The 19,398-nt window shown below is 41.6% G+C and overlaps 2 protein-coding genes across 14 annotated transcripts in view; both read right to left on the bottom strand.

Annotated features, from left to right (window-relative positions):
- Positions 1–984: 984 nt before the first annotated feature.
- LOC135253371 (cytochrome c oxidase subunit 4 isoform 1, mitochondrial) lies at positions 985–15,938 on the bottom strand. Of its 3 annotated transcripts, none has more exons than XM_064332570.1 (5): positions 15,795–15,878; positions 13,831–13,924; positions 12,826–12,981; positions 7,224–7,355; positions 985–1,299 (listed from the first exon to the last, which is right to left on the bottom strand). In XM_064332570.1, exons 1-5 carry the CDS (start codon positions 15,861–15,863, stop codon positions 1,166–1,168), a joined length of 585 nt encoding a protein of 194 aa, XP_064188640.1. In that variant the 5' UTR covers positions 15,864–15,878; the 3' UTR covers positions 985–1,165. The 3 variants fall into 3 exon arrangements, with proteins under 3 accessions (XP_064188640.1, XP_064188641.1, XP_064188642.1); XM_064332571.1 differs by having other exon boundaries at positions 986–1,299; positions 15,790–15,938; XM_064332572.1 differs by lacking the exon at positions 15,795–15,878 and adding an exon at positions 15,395–15,511 and having other exon boundaries at positions 986–1,299.
- A 1,513-nt stretch (positions 15,939–17,451) lies between these two features.
- The window catches only part of prkag2a (protein kinase, AMP-activated, gamma 2 non-catalytic subunit a), a 115,880-nt gene continuing 113,933 nt past the window's right edge, over positions 17,452–19,398 (bottom strand). For all 11 annotated transcript variants that reach the window (XM_064332560.1, XM_064332561.1, XM_064332559.1 and 8 more), the window contains one exon: positions 17,452–18,779. Coding sequence is in view for 9 of the 11 variants with exons in the window: in XM_064332559.1 (XP_064188629.1) it covers positions 18,748–18,779 (32 nt within the window). In the remaining 2 variants the exon portion in view is untranslated. The remainder of the gene's footprint in view (positions 18,780–19,398) is intronic.

The following is a 19,398-nucleotide window of genomic DNA, read 5'->3' on the forward strand; positions in this document are numbered from 1 at the left end:
TTTCACATAAACAGTGCCACATAAATAGTGTATTATCATTCGTCTCTTCCGTATTATTATTATCATTATTCCTAAGCATGGGTAGTGAACATAAATGGAACAAGATAGATTCAAAGCTGAAGCTAAAGGTTTACTATAGCTAATAATACCATAGTTACATACTCTAGGATTCTGATCCATACATTCATTGAAAGCGCAGGGAAGAACACGTAAGTATGGGGGTAAGTCTGCCGACTCCAAATTTCCACCTGGGTGAATTTTAGTAACCAGGGTCAGAAAAAAAAACAGTGGAGGCCCAATACCCTGTGAAAGGACTTTAACATTTCCATTTTTGTTCACTACCTGCATCCTCTCAAGTGGAAATACTCTCACTCTCATAAGCAATAATAAACAGAACACTTACACTAAATGATGAAAATTATCTGGACACCCCTTGGTCTGGGGCTGTTTTTCATGATTTGGGCTAGACCCCTTAGTTTCGGTGAAGGCAACTATTAATGCTACAGCATTCAGAGACATTCTAGACTATTCTGTGCTTCCCCAACATTTTGGGCTAGACCCTTTTCTGTTTCAGCACGACAATGTCATTGGGCACACAACAAGGTCCATATAGAAATGGTTTTGTCGAAAACAGTGTGGGAGAACCTGACTGGCCTGCACAGTGCCCTAACCTCAACCCCATCAAACACCTTTGGGATCAATTGGAATGCCAACTGCGAGCCAGGCCTAATCATCTAACCAGTGCCTAACCTCACGAATGCACTTCTGGCTGAATGGAAGCAAATCCCTCCAGCAATGCTTCAACACCTTGTATAAAGCCTTCCCAGAAGAGTAGAGATTGTTGTAGCAGCAAAGGGTGGACCAACTCCATATTAATGCCCATAACTTTGGATGAGATGTTGGATGTCAGGTGGCCACATACTTTTGGACATATAACTGTATTTTTCATTACTGTGTTTCATTGCGTCGCCAGAAAGACACGCACACAGGAGATTTTTTTTTCAAGTGTTACTTTATGTCAGCTTACAGAGTGGTAATGTTGAGACTTCACAACATTTTGAAAACAGTGGTCAGAGGGTCACAGCATCTCACTGTGACTTAAACGCCCTAGGGCCAGGGGTCCCTACCCCTATTGTCGTGTAGTGCCTGACCCTGCACATCAAGTCTACTTCCATTGTTTTTTCTCATAGTCCCATTGTGAGGCCACGCCATGGACAGGGTTCATCCTCATGTCAAGAATTCTCTGTGTCTGCTGCGCCACCCACTCATCTGATAGGGTGTGGGGCACATCGCCAAACACTGTGGGAGAGGAGCGGAGAGGGGAAAAGAGGAGAGTAGAGGAGAGGGGACAAGAGGAGAGGAGAGGAGAGGGGATGGGAGGAGAGGAGAGGAAAGGAGAGGGGATGGGTGGAGAGGAGAGTACAGACGTGTCTCAGTCACAGGTGTAACCCCAGTAGCGTGTCATATCATGGAGGCCTGAGCCCCTGGATCATTTAGTCTGTGCTGAGTACATGTACACCAGCATTCACTGCACATCTGCACATGTACACCAGCATTCACTGCACATCTGTAGAGATGCTCCACACACATACACAAACATAAACATGCTCCCACATTTATACGAAAACACATAAATGCATTTCCCGTATGCACACACCCACAAAGATACACACAAGCATGTTACAGGATAAGACACTTTCATATAACAGTCACACAAGAGAACATGCAACCCCCCAATACACCTCTTCTGACATCCCCACACAACACATACTGTACAGTGTTGAAAATTATTTGCCCCCTTCCTGATTTCATCTATTATTGCATATTTGTTACAATTAATGGTTTCAGATCTTTACATAACGTGTAATATTAGACAAAGGGAACCTGAGTAAACACAAAACACATTTTTAAGAGTATTATTTAATTTATTTAATGAACAAAGTCATTAAACACCCACACCACCCATGTGAAAAAGTAATTGCTGTTTTAGTTACTCAGTCAACCAATTAACCACATTTAATTGATAATTAGATTCAGCTGATTCAACACAGCCAGGCTTGATTGAAGCCAGCCCTATCTAAACCTCACTCATATTGAGCCTTTCCATCAGAGTGAAGTAGCCACCACAAAGTTTCTACAAGCACACTATGCCACAATCAAAGGAAATTCCAGAAGAAAAAATAAAAAATGTGTTGAAATATATCAGTCTGTATGTTACAAAGCAGTTTTATTTATTTTATTTATTTATTTATTCTTATTATTATCTCCAAATGGAGAACACTTGAAACAGTAGTGAATCTTCCCAGGAGTAGTTAGCCTGACAAAATTTCTTTAAGGACACAGTGACAACTCACCCATGAAGCCACTAAAAATCCCAGAAAAACATCCAAAGAACTGCAGGCCTCAGCTAAGGTCAGTGCTCATAACTCCACAATGAGAAAGAGGCCGAGAAAATATAGGATTCATGCGTGAGCAGCAAGGTGGAAACCACTGCTAACCAAGAGAAACATCTATCTTAGTCGCATATTTGCAAACAAGCACGAAACCGTCGTGCCTATCTAGCGACTAGTGACAAATTTGGCGACTTCTCGCAACTTTGGCAACCTCCATTCTCATTGTCGAGCAACAGCAAAAATCACCTTTCACCGATTTGTGAATGACATCACGTCTGCCTTTCCTAGTGCTCTAGCATTGCCCACGTTTATAAAAGTAATGATTGACGTATGTAGAATCAGAATCAGCTGCTGTAATTACACGGAAGTAGATGTTCTACAGATCTAAGAGATATAACGCAGCTCGGCCAACGTCATTGGAGGGCAGGGAAACTCAAAACCTACGCTATGCTTATCGCAGTGCGTGGTTTAACATACGTTTTTTTTATATGCAAATGATTATGTGGTGATGTCATACATATGCAAATTAATGTATGACATCATCTAGCGACTTCTAGCGACTTTTAGAGGAGGCCTTAGCTACTTTCCATAGAAAATAGTTGGCAACACTGCTACAAACTACCTTTTCTAAGAGAAATGTGTTTTCGATCTCACGCATACACTGTTGGCGACATTGTAAAGCTCCATCATTTTTCCCTCCGTACTATATAGGTAGCTAGCTATGGCACGTTGTCACCTCTGTAACGTATCCCTCACTCACTCACTCACGCACTCCCTAACGGACGACCTGAGAGAGACATTTAGTAGGATGCATGGGCAGGTGGTGCTTCATTTAGTAGGATTAGGCGAAACGGGACGCATGCACAGGTGGTGCTTCCTTTAGTCAGAGTAGGCGAAACGCGAACATGAAGCTGTGCTAAAAAAGCACCACCTGTGCATGCGTCCCGTTTCGCTTACCCCTACTAAATGTAGCACCACCTGCCCATGTGTCCTACTAAATGTCCCTCTCAGGTCGTCCGTTAGGGAGTGCGTGAGTGAGTGCGTGTGTGAGTGAGTGAGTGACCATACATAGCCCGCGGCACCAGTTACTGCACGCCATGGGAAAAAAACCCAAACATGTTGGGATAATGTTAAATCAATAGATGAGTCAAGAGTGGAACTTTTTGGATGACACTGCTCCCATTATGTCTGGCATAAAGTAAATGCAGCAAGTAAAAACATCATACTGTAACATTATGGTGCTAGTGTGATGGTGTGGGAATACTTCACTGACTTGAGACCTGGACGACTTTATATTCTTGAAGGAACCATAAATTCTGCTCTGTATCAGAAAATTCTTAAGAAGAATGTCCGGTCATATGTCTGGGAGCTGAAGTTGAAATGTAATTGGGTTATGCAGCAAGATAATGATCCAAAACACAAAAGCAAATCCACATCTGAATGGCTGAAAAGAAACAAATTTTGAGTTGGAGTGGCCACTGAAATTAAATTACAGGAAATGCTTGGTTGCAGTTATTGGTGTCAAGGGTGGTGCAACCAGTTATTAACTTTACTTGTTCAAATGGGTGATATGAGTGTTTGGTAACTTTTTTCATTAAATAAATGAAATAATATTTTTAAAAATGTGTTTTGTGTTTACTCGGTTTCCCTTAGTCTAATATTAAATTTTGCCTAAATATCTGAAACCATTCAGTGTGACAAATATGCAATAATAGAGGAAATCAGGAAGGGGACAAATACTTTTTCATGGCATTGTATGAGATGATTCTTAAATGTAAATATACATGTAGTCCATCTACAAAAGTACTTCAGCACATCCCGTGACCCATCAAGGGTATATGAGAAGACCCAGGTGTTATATTCAGTGAACACTTGTCATTTGGATGTAACACTGCTTCACTATTGGAGCTTCCCCTGATTCTCCCTGACCCAGCAGCTCTGACAGCATCCCAGAGATACCGCTCTATGACCGTGTCACCAGACTAAATGACTATGGGGATTTGGGTTACCACTGCTCAGGTTTCACACACTTACCTTCTATAATATAACACCATTTCAAGGACATTTCAATTCATTACAAAGTCCTATAAAACTGCACAGTAGGCTGTGCCAACAGCGGTCTAGACAATCAACATGGCAATATAAAATGGCCTCAATATGCACAATAATCAAAACGGTCCCAGGATCAGCTCATTCAACCCGTAATCCAAAATCTAACTGTTCTGAGAAGAACGTATATTGTTTTCAAAATTACTTTCAAGAACCAGTTTATTCTTGAAGGTCGACTGCTGTCTTCATCAAGCAGAAAGGTACCAGTTTCCTGAGGACAAAGCATGTCACTACACACATGGAAAGTTTAGCATCTCCAAAGGTCAAATATTCATTTCAACACACGAGTTTTGCTTCTGTAGTGATGTATGTTGGGAATGTACAGTGCAGCTCTTTGTGTGCCGACATGGTTGACAAGATAAACTCTCTGAGGTAGGAGTGACAAACATTATAAATAAGTAGGCATGTTTGATCTTATTTTTGACTGCAAATGGATCATTGAAAGACAACTATTTTAAATATGGATGCTTGTTCTAAACCGAAGCCTCACAGCCCACTTAAGCACGACAGATTGGTTGTGGTGCGAAACAGTTAACAGTCATTCTGAAACACACACAAACACACACACACACTCACACACACACAAACACACACATGCTGTACACACTCTCTCTTTCCTCAAAGTCTGTGTATTGTGTAACTCTTCCCTCAAAAGCGAACCAACTTCTGTTATCCTAGCACCCGCGGAGAGACAAAGAGAAAGAGAATGGTTAAAGATGTGCTCACAACGTGAGCGCGAAAGCGAGCGCCTGCTCTCATCACATCTCGGCGGCGAGAGCGCGAGCGGGATCAACACGTGAAACGAGAAAACAAGCTTCAGTGCACAGAGGCGCAGGTATCAAATATCAGAGAGATATTTTTACCTAACGAGGCCCAGGGCTGGGGCGCCATCCTAATTCCCCTCCACTCTGATTAGATTAGAGATGAGTCGCGCCTGGACGAGTGGCAGATTTTAAACTCCACTACAACAGGGATGACATCTCCCTGATGTAGTGCATGAATCACATCAGATAACTCTTTTTTTGGGGGGTGGGGGGATTGGGGGGGGGGTGTTATTTTAGAAAGTCTGAACATTTAAACCGTTTAATTTCCTAAAATGGATCCCGTCCTCGACGTCAAACTACGTGCCGACCTGCGCCGCAGATCAAAAAGATTATCCGACGCATCGGGACGGCGGAGCGGGACTGCTGAAATCCCGCGAAAATCAGCTCTGGAATGATCAGACGTTCCGCGCATTCCACGCCACGGATCACACCGCAAAAAACCCCGGGGTGGGGGAGGGAGGGGGCCAAAAGAAGTCGTTTGCCCCCCCCTCTCTCTTTCGGCGAGAGGGCGGGGCATTTCGGACGCAAGGCTAGGAAACAAGCCTTCGCCCTCTCGGGCGAGGAAGACTTTGAAATCCCACTTTATCCCCCATTAAACTCCCGCTCGCGTTAAATTGCCATCAAACGAGCGCGCTCCCTGGCCCTAATGAGATGGATCCAGAGCTGGAGTAGCCCACAGCGAGGCGCGCGCTCCCCCCGCTCCTTTCCAGTCCTGACAGGAGCCCCGCCGGGGCGGGAAACTCCCCGCGTTCGGGCGGCGGGAAGGCGGAGACATTTCTCCTCTTTCTCTCTCTCCCTCTCTTCTCTCTCTTCTTCGCGCTCCCGCGTGCAGCCGCTGTGCCTCCTCTCCCGGCGCGCGGCTCCCTCCGAAGGATGCGGCGGCACCCTGGCGCAGTGCGGAGCCGAGGCGCGACGGGCGTGTCCACGCGCGTGTGCATGCGCGCCACCGGGCTCGCGGCGTGTGTGTTAGCGTCTGCACGTGTGTGTGTGCGTGTGTGTGTAGGTGTGTGTGTGTATGTGTATGTGTGTGTGTGAGTACGGGGGGTGGGGGGGTCTGACTGACTTCTGCGAGGCAACCCATAGACACACACACACACACACACACATAAGCACGCATACACCCGCAGGCATATATACACACGCGCGCACGTGCACAGACAAACACACGTACTGCGGTTGACTGCATTGCAGAGAGCAGAACTGGAGCACTCCTCTCTGGGTGAGGGGAGGGGTCGTATCTGGGGACTTTGCTATAAAAGATTCACAGCTCCCACCCCTGACTCTTTCAACACTGCCTGCGCTCACACCTGACTCTTTTTCAACACACCCAGCAAGGCCATCCAGTACACTCTGTCCATGGCTCAAGGTAGGAGAAAAGCAGGAACACTTATATTAAGTTTCCTCATAAAACCTTCATTAAGGTCATGATTAAGTAATCATTACTAAAAATATGATCCATTTGTTAAACATTTTCAAGTCCTTAACATAAAACCACCCACTGCATATAAGTATCTTATGACTGCTTGTCAAAAATAAAAATCTTCTTATAATGCTTTAGTTGATTTATTTTGCAGTATATGTCCTTAAAGTCATTTTCAGATTTGGGACATACTTCAGGTAAAAGCATGGCAATAAATATTAATAATGTTTTAATTATGCATTGTTTGATGGTTAATTGATGGGACCTCGATATTAAGTGTTATCTACGAACTAAAAGATTTTCACCTGCTCGTGGTTTGACATAGCGGCCTCAGTTCTTCAGTTTGTCACAGATGTGCCACAGGACGTGAAGCCTGTCTGCTCGGGTTAAAGAATGCAAGCCGAGGTGGGGAGAGGCGGTTCAGTCCAGTCCAGTTCAGTAAAGCGCAGCGTGGTTGAGTGCGGGTGCGATACTCACCGTAGAGCCGCTGCCACCAAATGACCAGCCCGGTGAAGCCCAGGAAGAAAAAGACCCCGCCCACCACCGTCTTCCATTCGCTGGATCCCTTGTCCATCTCGGCATAGGAGAGCTGGAAGGCCATCCTGTAGACTGGGGCGAGACGTGACGCGCATTGCATTATGCGATATGACACGCGCATCACCGATCAAGCCTCCCCGTTGCATTATTTATCAGGCACGTTGACGGCCCTGTCCGGGCTGGGTCGGGATGCTTGCATTTTTTAACGCATTGTCTGTCCGCAGCACTGGAAGTTTTACTGAAGCAGTTCAAGTCGCCCTCTTGAGGTTAGAGAGAGGATCTGAACTTGCAACCGACTGGTTCAGCTAGGTTTCACTATGGCAACCTAGTGATGAAAAGGGCAGGGGACTTTCCTTTCTGCGCTTTCATTTGTGTAACTGATGATATACTAATTACAGTGCTGATGACCCCTGCAGGAAATATCAGATTTGATTTGAGAGGAAAATTATAAAGGTTGGCCTTGAGGCAAAATGAATGTTTTCAAAGGTTATCGCAAGCCTTATTGTCAGCCTGGTCTCAAGCCCTTGTGTGTTCATACGTTGACAGCTGACCTTAGTAACACCAGTGGATGACATTTGCTTGTCTGGTTACTAAGTGGAAATTCCCTATCCACCACACCACACCGCTATCCCATTTTAAGGACACTGCCCCGATGTCTACCCCAGGGCTAAGCCGTCTGTGTCACTCCAAGGATTTAAACCTACAACCATCTGGTTATAAGTGTGGCTCACAAGCCATTATATCACACTATGCCCCCTTTCCAGAGAATACGGCACCGACCCCATGACCCCACCTGGGCACGTCAGCTCCATGTCCTACACTCACACCCCATCCCATGTTTCATTCTCTCTACATTGCGATACTGTGTAATTGCTGTTGCAATACAAACATAGTAGAAATACCTTTGCTTGCTGCAATCAGACAATCTAACAGACACATCACCTTACTTACTCAACACGTTTACCAGTCATATTGACTAGATGATGGTGAGTACCAGGATCTATTCTTTGATGTTATCAACATTTGGTTGACTACAAGGAAAGACCACTAAGAGTAAAACATAGTTTCATACTTTTTTCTTTTATTTTTGTTTTTCCAACTATTGTTGCTGTCATGGAAAACCTTAGACCTCTTGAAAAATGCCTTCATATATTTTTCATGTCCACAAAATATTTCACATATATTAATTAGGTTATGGCGATAAGTAGCTACCAAAGTGCAGACTATTTTCACTTCTATTATACTCCACTGCCACCATGTGGTAGACATGCAAGCATGTACTCTGTTTCATTTGTAGGAAAATATCCTGCGAAGGCTAGCCAATGTTCATTCATTAATTTTAATGTGTAGTAAAACAATGTGGGACAGGTCATCAAATGCAATTATTTTTTAACATATGAATGGCTCAAATGACCAAGATAACAAGCCCTGATTGTGTACTGTGTATAGCATCCATTATATTGAAACTAAAAGTTGGAACTCCATTACCCAGAAGTCCCCTCCCACAGTATATGTGCCATTTGTGAATCAGTTACACAAAATCCATCCAATCCATCCATCACACTTAATCCACTAAAGAAAATTATTTCAAGAAATAAGCCTATATAGAGATCACAAGATGAAATGTCTTAGAATACAGTCCCAGAAGAAAAGCTTGAAGTGAATCTACCTGTTCATAAAAAATCTTCCTGTCCTGAATGAATGTTCCTTTTTAATGTTATGAAAATTAACATGACCTCTTTTATGCAAATGAGAGCAACCCCATTGAATCAGATGCTGACTCTGCAAAGGGAAATTAAATTCTTTCAAGAAATGAGCCTATATGAAGATCACAAGATGAAATCTATTAGAATGCAGTCCCAGAAGAAAAGTTCAAAGTGAATCTACCTGTTCATAAAAAGTCATCCAGTCTATTGGCCACTAAATTAATATGTTACTTTTTTACTGTTATGAAAATTAACATTGCCTCTTTTTATGTAAACGGGAGCAACCCCACTGAATCAGATGCTGAATCTGCTAAAGAAAATTAAATTCTTTTGAGAAATGAGCCTATATAAAGGTCACAAGATGAAAAGAATTAGAATACAGCCTCAGAAGAAAAGTTTGAAGTGAATCTTCCTGTTCTTAAAAAATCTTCCTGTCCATTGGCCACTGAATGAATATAAGTAACTTTTTTAGAATTAGGCCAGAACAGTCATACACTGACAGCCCTTACATAAAGTCATCTGCAAAAGTTTGGGTACCCTGGGTCAAGCTGCGGGTTTGGTTTATTTTCCAAGTGAAAAGAAGTTAACACATCCTCTGCAGATCGCTTAAGGCACCATGTTGTGGTGCAAGGATGAGCCCCATGGTCTCAGACTGAATACAGTTGCTTCCATTCTCTCCACAGACTTTAAATAATATTAAAGTCTGCGACTATGAAAGCCATTCCAAGACATTAATCTTTAATTCCTCTAAGTAAATAATGGTTGATTTTGAAGTATGTTTTGGATCATTGTCAAATATTCAACCTCTTTTGAGCTTCAATTTCTTCACTGACTCTGGGACATTAGCTTCTATGATTTTTTTTATATTTAGTTGAATCCATTCTTCCTTCCATCCACACTTCCTGTGACACTGGCTGCTTCACAACCCCAAAAGCACGATACAAGCAGGATCAGAAACCATTCAGTGTGACAAATATGCAAAAATATAAGAAATCAGGAAGGGGGCGAATACTTTTTCACGGCATAGTTGGCGGGGAGTTCTTTTCTTCAGACGCTTCCCGTTTTTCTCCAAATGTGTCTTTGGTGGTTGTGGCCGAAGAGATTCATTTTTGTTTCATCAGTCCACAGCACATTGTTCCAAAAAATCTCTGGCTTATCCAAGTGTTGTGCTGCATGCTCCGTGTGTGGATGAGTTAATGTGTTCATTTGGTGATGAGATTGCAGGAAATGTTTCTTTCTGACAACTCTTCCATGCATTGTTTTTGTGTAAGCAAAGCTGCACAGTGGATCAGTGCACCACTATTCCAGGGTCACTAAACCTTTCTGCAGGTCCTTTGCAGTGATAGGTGGGTTTTGCATTGTATACCTGATCAGTCTATGAGCGGTTCTACCAGAGATCTTTTTCTTCAACAGTGCCCCTTAACGTTCATTTCTTAATTATGCTTCTGACCATGGAAATTCCATACTGGAAGCGTTTAGATCTTCTGTTAGCCTTCCTTTGCTTTGTTAGAATGTGTTATCTTTATTTTCAAGTCAACTACGTAAAGGACCATGGTTGTTGAGAGTAGGCAAAACATACTGCAAGAATAGAAGAGTCAGAGTTTGGATTAAGCTCATGAATTGTCTTTACCTGGCTTAATTTAAGGCCTTATGAGTTCATCTAGTTTTTAGACTTAAAGAAAGTTTTAATGGATCATCTGGAAGGATGGGGAGGCATGGTGGTGCAGTGGGGTAGCATTGGCGCCTCACAGCAAGAAGGTCCTGGGTCGGAATCCCGGCCTGGACCTTTCTGTGTGGAGTTTGCATGTTCTCCCCATGCATGCGTGGGTTTCCTCCAGGTACTCCAGTTTCCTCCCACAGTCAAAAGACATAGAGGTAGGCTAATTGGAGACCCTAAATTGCCCATAGGTATGCGTGTGTGAGTGAATGGTGTGTGTGCCCTGCGACAGATTGGCGGCCTGTCCACGGTGTAATCCTGCCTCTCGCCCAATGCATGCTGGGATAGGTTCCAGCACCATGACCCTGCTCAGGATAAGCAAGTATAGAAAATGGATGGATGGATGGATGGATCTGGAAGGATGTCTAAACTTTTGCACATGCCACATTTAACAATATTTTTCAAATTGTCAATTCAGCAAATAAATTTTGCATTACAATTTGCGAAAATATGTCATGTTTACCCTGCAGAGGTTGTATTAACTTCTTTTCACTTAAACATTCAACAAAACATGAAATTTGACTAGGGGCACCCAAATGTTTGCATACCACTGTAATTCAATAACATATAAGGCATGTAGATAACACGCATGCATATACTGTATAAAAACAATTAAAATAAAATAACTGACTAATAATGAGTCATATTTGCTCTCAATGAGCCATTCTACACCTCCTGTACAGGATGTTTCAATCAGAGCGTATGATCGTCATATAGGACATTATTATATACAGTATATTTTATTACTTTATTGTAACTTGGAATAAAATGAAAATGTAGTTTTGGTAAAACACAAAGGGCTACTCAATTGAGAATTAGGCCAAACTGATGCTTTGTCCGAAAAAGGTCAATTTTTAATTGATCGTTTTGGTTCATTAATTTGCATTCATAACAAGACCGGGGTTAATCATGTCCACACATCTGAAGTTACATGCGAGACAGTTACTGTGACGGCCGCTTGGCCTGGTTGCAGCTTATCTTTTTTTCATTTGCAGGTGCGTAGTGGGCGGGGTCTGGCTTATCATGGGATGACACAGTGCACCTGTAAAAGCCACCTGTAGCTATAAGGCCTGTTTTCCTCTTGAGACGTTGGCCCTTCCTTAGAGCGGTTGGCCTGATTCCAATTGTTGTAGTCTGCTTGGTTGAATGTCAATAAACATTATCATTTTGAATGCAGTTCTACTTCTTGACTCCTTTGTTAGTGACTTTATCTGTTTCTAACAAGTACCATAAAACTCCTGCACAACTTGTGGGTGTGGCCTCCAGACAGTGCATAACTAGTGTAATGGGAGTTGTGCTGACACGGCAGATGCAGAGCTGGGCATTGCCACAGTTTTTATGCATCTTAATGATACGGATTCTTTATCAATGATCAAAGGGCCAAGATTATGTCTATGGTGGCTATCGGATTGCCAGCTTAGTGTAATATCTTGCAGTAATTCTTCTTTGTCTTTGTTAACAAATTGTAGCTAGATGTTTTCTATTGTACATTCTGTTGTATCTTTATTCACATAATGGGCGACTAAAACAAACTCAAATTATAGGTACTGGTTTCATCATAAATTACTATCCATTGTTCTTTTTGATTAATTAACAACTGGTACACTGTGATTGGAGGAAACCTTTGATCCACCTTTAAAGCACATCACTCAGGAGGGCGACGTGATTTTTATTTGCCAGCAGCATTATACCAGTAATAAAAGTCATGAGACTTCCTGAATCCCATAGTCAACAAAGCCACTGTGGGAAGAGAATCACTGGCTTATATAGACCATTATAATTATTACTGAGACCCCAGAATTTCAGTTTTTATCTTCCTTTGTGCATTATGTTTTAATAAATATCATACTGTATAAATTTGTTTTACCGGCTAAATTGTACAGAAATCTGTTTTTTGTTTCCGCTGATATTTTTTAATTTTATGCTTTATGCTGCCAAATTTAAAGGGAATAATTGAATTACAATTTTTTTTTTAATTATACATGCAATGTTTAATAAAGTCAGTCAAAAAATATATGTATGACAAATTTAATTTGTCATTCAATTAGTCAAACAAAGCATCTTTATTAACTTTTTTTATTGCACTTTAAATGCGTTTATATGATAGAAAGAGGCTTACGCGCAATCTTCTCCTCCTTGGTTAAATTAGTCCAGATCCCTTTCTCCTTCTCCTTGAGCTTGCGCTGCTCGGCGTTGAGGTCCGTGACGAACGGCACCGGAGGCAGGGGGATTTCCGGGCGGTTGGTATACTGGGGCACGCTGCAGTCGAGCGCATCTAGGGGGGCAACATCACAAAAGAGCATAAGCTGGGATCAGGCTGCCTGTTTCAGATCACTTACTGGCCATGCACTCCTCATATAACAGGAAAGAAACCACTTTCTGCTGATGCCAATTAATGTGACTGATGAGAACCATTAAGTAAACCGAGCAAACCACCAGATATCATGTTGCTGGTTGAAATGTGGAAATATAAGAAAATAAAAATATTTTCACTCCTTTTGTTGACTTTGACCTTGGCATTATTTAGATTTCAAATATAACATTTCCAAACTTTAGACATTTATCCATATTCTCAGCTGATACAAAAGTTTGTCACTGTAAATAATAGTCCCTATCTGCTACATCTCTCATAACTCATGACTTCCGCTTTCATGCAACTACTTCCTGTGAATTAAAAAAAAAACCCTCTTCATCTTCCTGGGTTCATGGAAGGACACGCAATAAATACTGTCCTCTGACTCCCCCTGCTGGACAGTCAGCTGTATAGCCACTCTCAGCTGTACACACAGGGATTGTTATTGCTCTGCTGGCTCTCAGCCAGCCTCTATCCCAGTGCCACACACAGAGCAAGCACAGCCAGTCAGATCTCTGTCACACAGGGCAAGATGCCTAGCCACAGCGCATGTGCCACAGGAACAGTGCCAGATCTTAAGCCTTAACAGTTACACTGCACCAAAGCCATGACTGTCGTTCAGTAGATCTGTCAAATAAAGGCCATTTGGGAATGCTCCCCTGACTGAAGCCAAATTCTAGATTTCACAGTGTCACTTTTAGCAGCAGATGTGCTGGTGAGAAGTGATGCTGTATGACAGGAACAGTCCACAGGTTCTGTATGGGAGGTCACCTTTAGAGACAGCGCTGCATGCACGGCTAGTGGTGGACACACCCCTCCAGACTGAACGCTGAAGCCTCCAAGCCAGCGAACGACAGGCCAGCATCTGTACAGGAGCAAAGGTCAAAGGACACAGAGCAGGGCTGTCAGCACCCACCAGAAAGGGACTCGTCAACACCTGGTCTGTTATAGAGCTGCCATCGCAATTAAATTGTTTCACTGTAAATTGATTGCGATGAAACAATTCCCTTTACACAAAAAATTGTGAACGGATTACAATGAAGCAGAGGCAAAACAAAATACAAACCAAATTTGATTCCACACTATTTGAAATATTCATACAAACTGCATGGTGGTTGAAAAAAGTTTGATAGGTACCCTGTACAAGAGTAAAAAGCAGTTCAACTGGGGAGTCAAGCCTAGAGAATTTTACTAATGCGCCCAATAGTAATTAATATATCTAATTCCGAAACATCTCTGTAGCACAACTATGGAAGCTTCATAACGGTGGTTAACAATGGACCCCAAACACTGCCTGGTAAATAGAATATCAGTTTTGAGGTTAATCATGTCAATGTCTTCACAGCAAGAGAATAAAAACCTAATGGTATCTACAATACTGTAAACCCTTGATTCAACTGAACTCATCTGCCATCTAGTCCAAATCATGTGACCCCACCCTTGAAAACACTGAATGAGGGCAGTACAGTAGTGCGGGCACGCATGCCTCTACATTTCTAGTTTAGGTACCAGAGATCAACTTTGAAAATCCCCAAGCCTATCAAATTAAAGTGCAAATCAAAGTATGAGATTATATTGAATTAATTGTTTTATAGCGTCATATTCAGAAAAAAAGGTATTTTAAAATGAGAAATATTGTGGCATGTATCTTTAGTATAATATAACTTTGAAGATGAATATAATACATTTAGAGGGTATAATAACAATGCGTAATTTGTTTTTCGTGCTTCAATGATACATGGTTATTGATGAGACATGGTGAAGAAAACCTATAAGTTAAATACCCATATGCAGAAAACATCCAAAAGACCTGTTGAAGGAAAGATTTTCAACAAGAATAAGCTTCTTGCGTACGTGCAGTACACTCGCAGAGGACACCCAGTAGAAGGGCATATTTGCAAGTACGTATATAAGCATGTGTGCAGTGTGCAATGTGTCACGTAGCACTTTGGATTCTACGACAGATACTAAAATTACACTGGAGAATGAATGATAAACTGCAGAATGCGATATTCCGGCATCATGTCCTCATGCCAATAGGGACACGATAACTTAGGATGTCCCTTGCAATAGGAAAACAATCCTCCATTCCTGAAAACAAGGAAATGCAACGAACGAATCGCATATTTTCAGTAAAATCCGGCATAAATAATTTCAAGAATGAGTCCTGTTAACAGGTAAGAAACAATGTAGGATAAATTATAATGCAGACTATCAAACAAGTTTGTATGAGTCCTACAGGTGCCAAAACGTTGGATTTATTTCAAATGAGAAAGATGCGCAATAGCCTACATTTTTGTCGTCGTCAGGCGGAACGGCAGGTGAATCAACTTACCAAATAATGCTTCCAATTCCTAATACCATAACAGGATACGTATATTTAGACAATGTGCATTATGTGGTCATTACCACAACTTAATCTTAAAGGTTGCGCAGCAATAGCCAGAAACCGCAACAGTTATAACCCGTGTAATGTGTGTTGGATAGCTGCGCAATTGGTTCCAATAGCTAGCTGAAACTGATCAGTTCAGATAAGGACACCACAAAAATAATACTATTTCCTTAGAGATACTGACGGTGCCTTTTTTGAACAGTTGTTTTAAATGTGTAGCGTGCATTTATCCTTGATTGTGCTCTTTTAACGGGACTAAATATTATGCCTGATTTGAAATAAATTAAGTTTTTATCAAACAGACTGATATGCTATAATAAACTGTTTTAAGTCCTTACCTTTCCTTTCCTTTGTTTCCTTGTTGCTTGAAAGAGCCGTCTACGTGCAATTGTAACAGTGGAGAATGGACCATTTATAATTGGGCTGTTCAATATAAAGTCAGGTGTCTACAGCTATCAAGTACAGTGGCCAATGAGAGCATTTCAGGAACTCCCGCCAGGCTGGTTTGTCTTCTTTCTCCCTTTCGAACGCTCTGGACGAATTTCGTTATGAATCGGCAAACTTCCTAATACCACATTGAAGTATCATTCTGGATTACTGCGTAGTCACGTCGAAATTCATCTGGAGAGTTCATTATACAAATTTAAGTCATTAACCAGCGTATATCCAAACGAATTTCCTCTTGCAAAATGATCAAATTAAATTGCTGTGAGATCTTAACTACTTTTCGTGATACTAAGAAGAAACGTATACATACATGCTACTCTGGTGAGGCACTGGTACAATATAGTCTGCATTGAGATTTCAATTTAAGAGTAGGTACCCTACTTGTAGGTATCCTACAAATGAAATAGAATATTTTTTAGTTTTTATAAAGCATTAATTGATATGCTTTAAATCACTGTTTTATGTGTAGGCTATATTGTTCTTTGACATATTTACGAAAATATATCGATAGGAAGTAACCTACATCATGTGAGAACTAGGACACCAAGTAGGCTACAACGACCGACTTCTCATACGCTTTACAGCAGAGGTAAGTGCGTTAGCTTCCGGAAACTGTAATGCTATTTATTACCACAAGGTTGCAGCAACTTTTAGCACGTGCACCGACCGTGGTTAGTATTCGTTTGAAAACTTCTCGAACGTATGCCGTATTGATGTCAGTTGTGTGAATCGGATGCATACAGGGGCGCCTCCAGGGATTCTGGGCCCCATGAAAAGAGCTCACATTGGTACATTGGGCCCCCTCCACCCCAGAAAATCCTATGTTCTAATATTTTATGTGGGTCCCTGTTAGTCAGGACTCTTGGAGTCATCCCGACTCCCCCCCACCTTACGGCGCCCCTCGATGCGTAATCCCTTCTTGTCAATTCAAGGTAATCATTCAACAACAGTAGTGTTAACAGGTGTTCCTTGCAAGTTTTTCAACTTGCATTTAAATATATCAGATGCATATTTTCCTCTAGGAAGAAATTAACTTAATTTCAAAGGAAACAACTACCACTAAGAAAGCTTAAGTACAGGTGAATCATCACGCTTAACTCTTATTCATATTCATGTATTAGTATAGATATTTTAGCAAAAGGGAATTTTATAATGTGAACAAATTGTTTAAATTTACACAATTACAGATAATCTCTCATTACTATTCCCACAACTTTGCCTGCATGACCAAGGGTTCACTGCATTCAGCGCATTTTATTTTCATTTTAATTACCTATATGCTGTACGCAGTAATGTTGTTACACTCACTACTCCGCATGGACCCAAGTTTAAGTTTGCTACGTTTGGGAAGTCACGGGGAATGATGTTGCGGTGGGTTTGCAACACTGAGCCGACGAGTGCTGAGCCTGTCACAGGAGGAGGGGTCATTACAAGAACAGAGTGGTATTATAGAATTCCTGCATTACACAACACAATTATTTCTCTTTACATTTCTCCTCTTGTTCCTGTGTGCTTGGTGTTTAAAACACAGACTCACACAACAGAGCAGAAGATCCGGTACCATCTTTTATTTTTTTAAACTCAATCAGCAAAATAAAAATAGAAAAACCCAAAAAATAAAACTACAATATGTATTACCATTAGTGTAATTTTCATGCCCATAATGTGCATTTTCAATGGATAAAGCATCTCCATCCTTGAACCTTATGAACAATATACGCCACAAAATGTACAAAAAAAATCAGAAGTCTTACAAACAACATGATTTTACATTTTTCATACACAGAAAAATATACCTTTCTCTGGCACTTAGTTTCCTCAATATGAACTTTTCTTATTTACAGTCGATCGATCAATCAACAATACATGAGCGATTTATTTTTCTTGCATGCTCCTGGTAAACTGGAGAACAAGTATTATATATGGGTATTTAAATAGATGCAGCTTTCTGCGTTGTACCAAAGATTAAAAGTCCTTAACTGTCATTCATTTTAATGCATAACGTGAAGACTTGCCATCAACCACTCAAGTTAATTTGAAAAAAGAAAGAAAAAGAAATCGCTATTTAAAAAAATAAATAAATAAAGCTTTTAATCATCTATCTCAGTTAGTGACAATATGTGTCCATCCTCTTTACATCGTTTTGGTTTTTTAAAGACTTCTTTCACATTCAGTTTGGGGTGATTTCTGAACATTCTCCTCCGTAGCTGTGGCCGGTGATGGGCGACTCTGGTAGACAGAAGGCACTACTGACACGGGGGCTCGATTGGCCCTCCTGTCACCGGGGTAGGCGCTCGGGCGTGTGTACACGTGTGTGCGTGTGTGTGACTCTGGTGGGGAACGTAGGAGATTGTGGGTGCAAAGTGCAAATGTATGTAGTCCAGATGAAATTGTGATGGCCAGTCTTTTCCAGATGCTCAGTGTAGAGAAAGCTACAAGTGCATGCGTTTGTACATGTAGATGTGAAGGGTGGGGGACTGAGAAAGGGGGGAAAATAAATATTTATAAATGAAAGTAGGTAGGCTACTGCCCACAAAAATAAACATAAAAATCTAATTCATTTAAGTTCAGAGGTTTTACATATTAGGCGGTGATATGGTCTTAAATACATGTTTTGATAACTGTCATTCCTTCAGTACAGAGAGGAAAGAACCACCCCCGCCTCCCCCAAACTCTGATGACTCGCCCGCCCACCACTTCCTGTCCTCATTGCAGCACACACTTCAGGACCCCAAGATCAGATATGCTCGGCCAGTCACAGGTGCCGTCCCAGCCATGGCTCCGCCCACTTTACACTTCGACTCCCCCTATCCCACAGCAGCATCACGTTCCAAGTCACAGCAGTCCCTTCACTCTGCCTCGCTCTCCTTCCGGTTGGCACCTGGAGGAGGTGGGACACAAACAAACATGGGTAATGCTCACTGGGGGAGCCTTTTGGCAGGTGCTCACACACATGAATGCACAAAAAAACACAACGAAGTTCCTTCATTTTTCCTCTTTGCTAATTGATTAGTTCTGGCAACGTGCATAGTGCTTAAAAGCCCCACCCCCTTTTTCTTATGTTTTTAGGTTGTTTTCAGGCTGTTCCATAGATCCGCATCATGGTTCCAGAAAGACTTGAAAGACTGGACTGGAGTAAAACCCATAGGTAAATTTGGTTTGGTTTTTATCACTTTTTACTTAGCCCTAGGTTGAGTAATGCATGCACACACAGGCATACAGACACGTGCACACGTACACACACACACAAGTATGTACGCCTCTCACAAGCTGATTTTGTGTAGTTGTATCCATGCCATTCCTGTGGTTCATGTAAAATAAACAGATTTTAAAATAAACTGACATCATGTCTCTACCTGCTGTTACAAACAGAAATATGAGAAGAGTTTTAAGCGAGAGATAAACTTCTCACTGAAAATATAATTGAGGTAAAATACAACTCAGAGTAAGCTTATTCAAAATGAAGAATGCATGGCCATGCTCAAAATGCAGCACTCAAT

Source organism: Anguilla rostrata, chromosome 4 (assembly GCF_018555375.3).
Source record: "Anguilla rostrata isolate EN2019 chromosome 4, ASM1855537v3, whole genome shotgun sequence".
NCBI classification, from domain to species: Eukaryota; Metazoa; Chordata; class Actinopteri; order Anguilliformes; family Anguillidae; genus Anguilla; species Anguilla rostrata.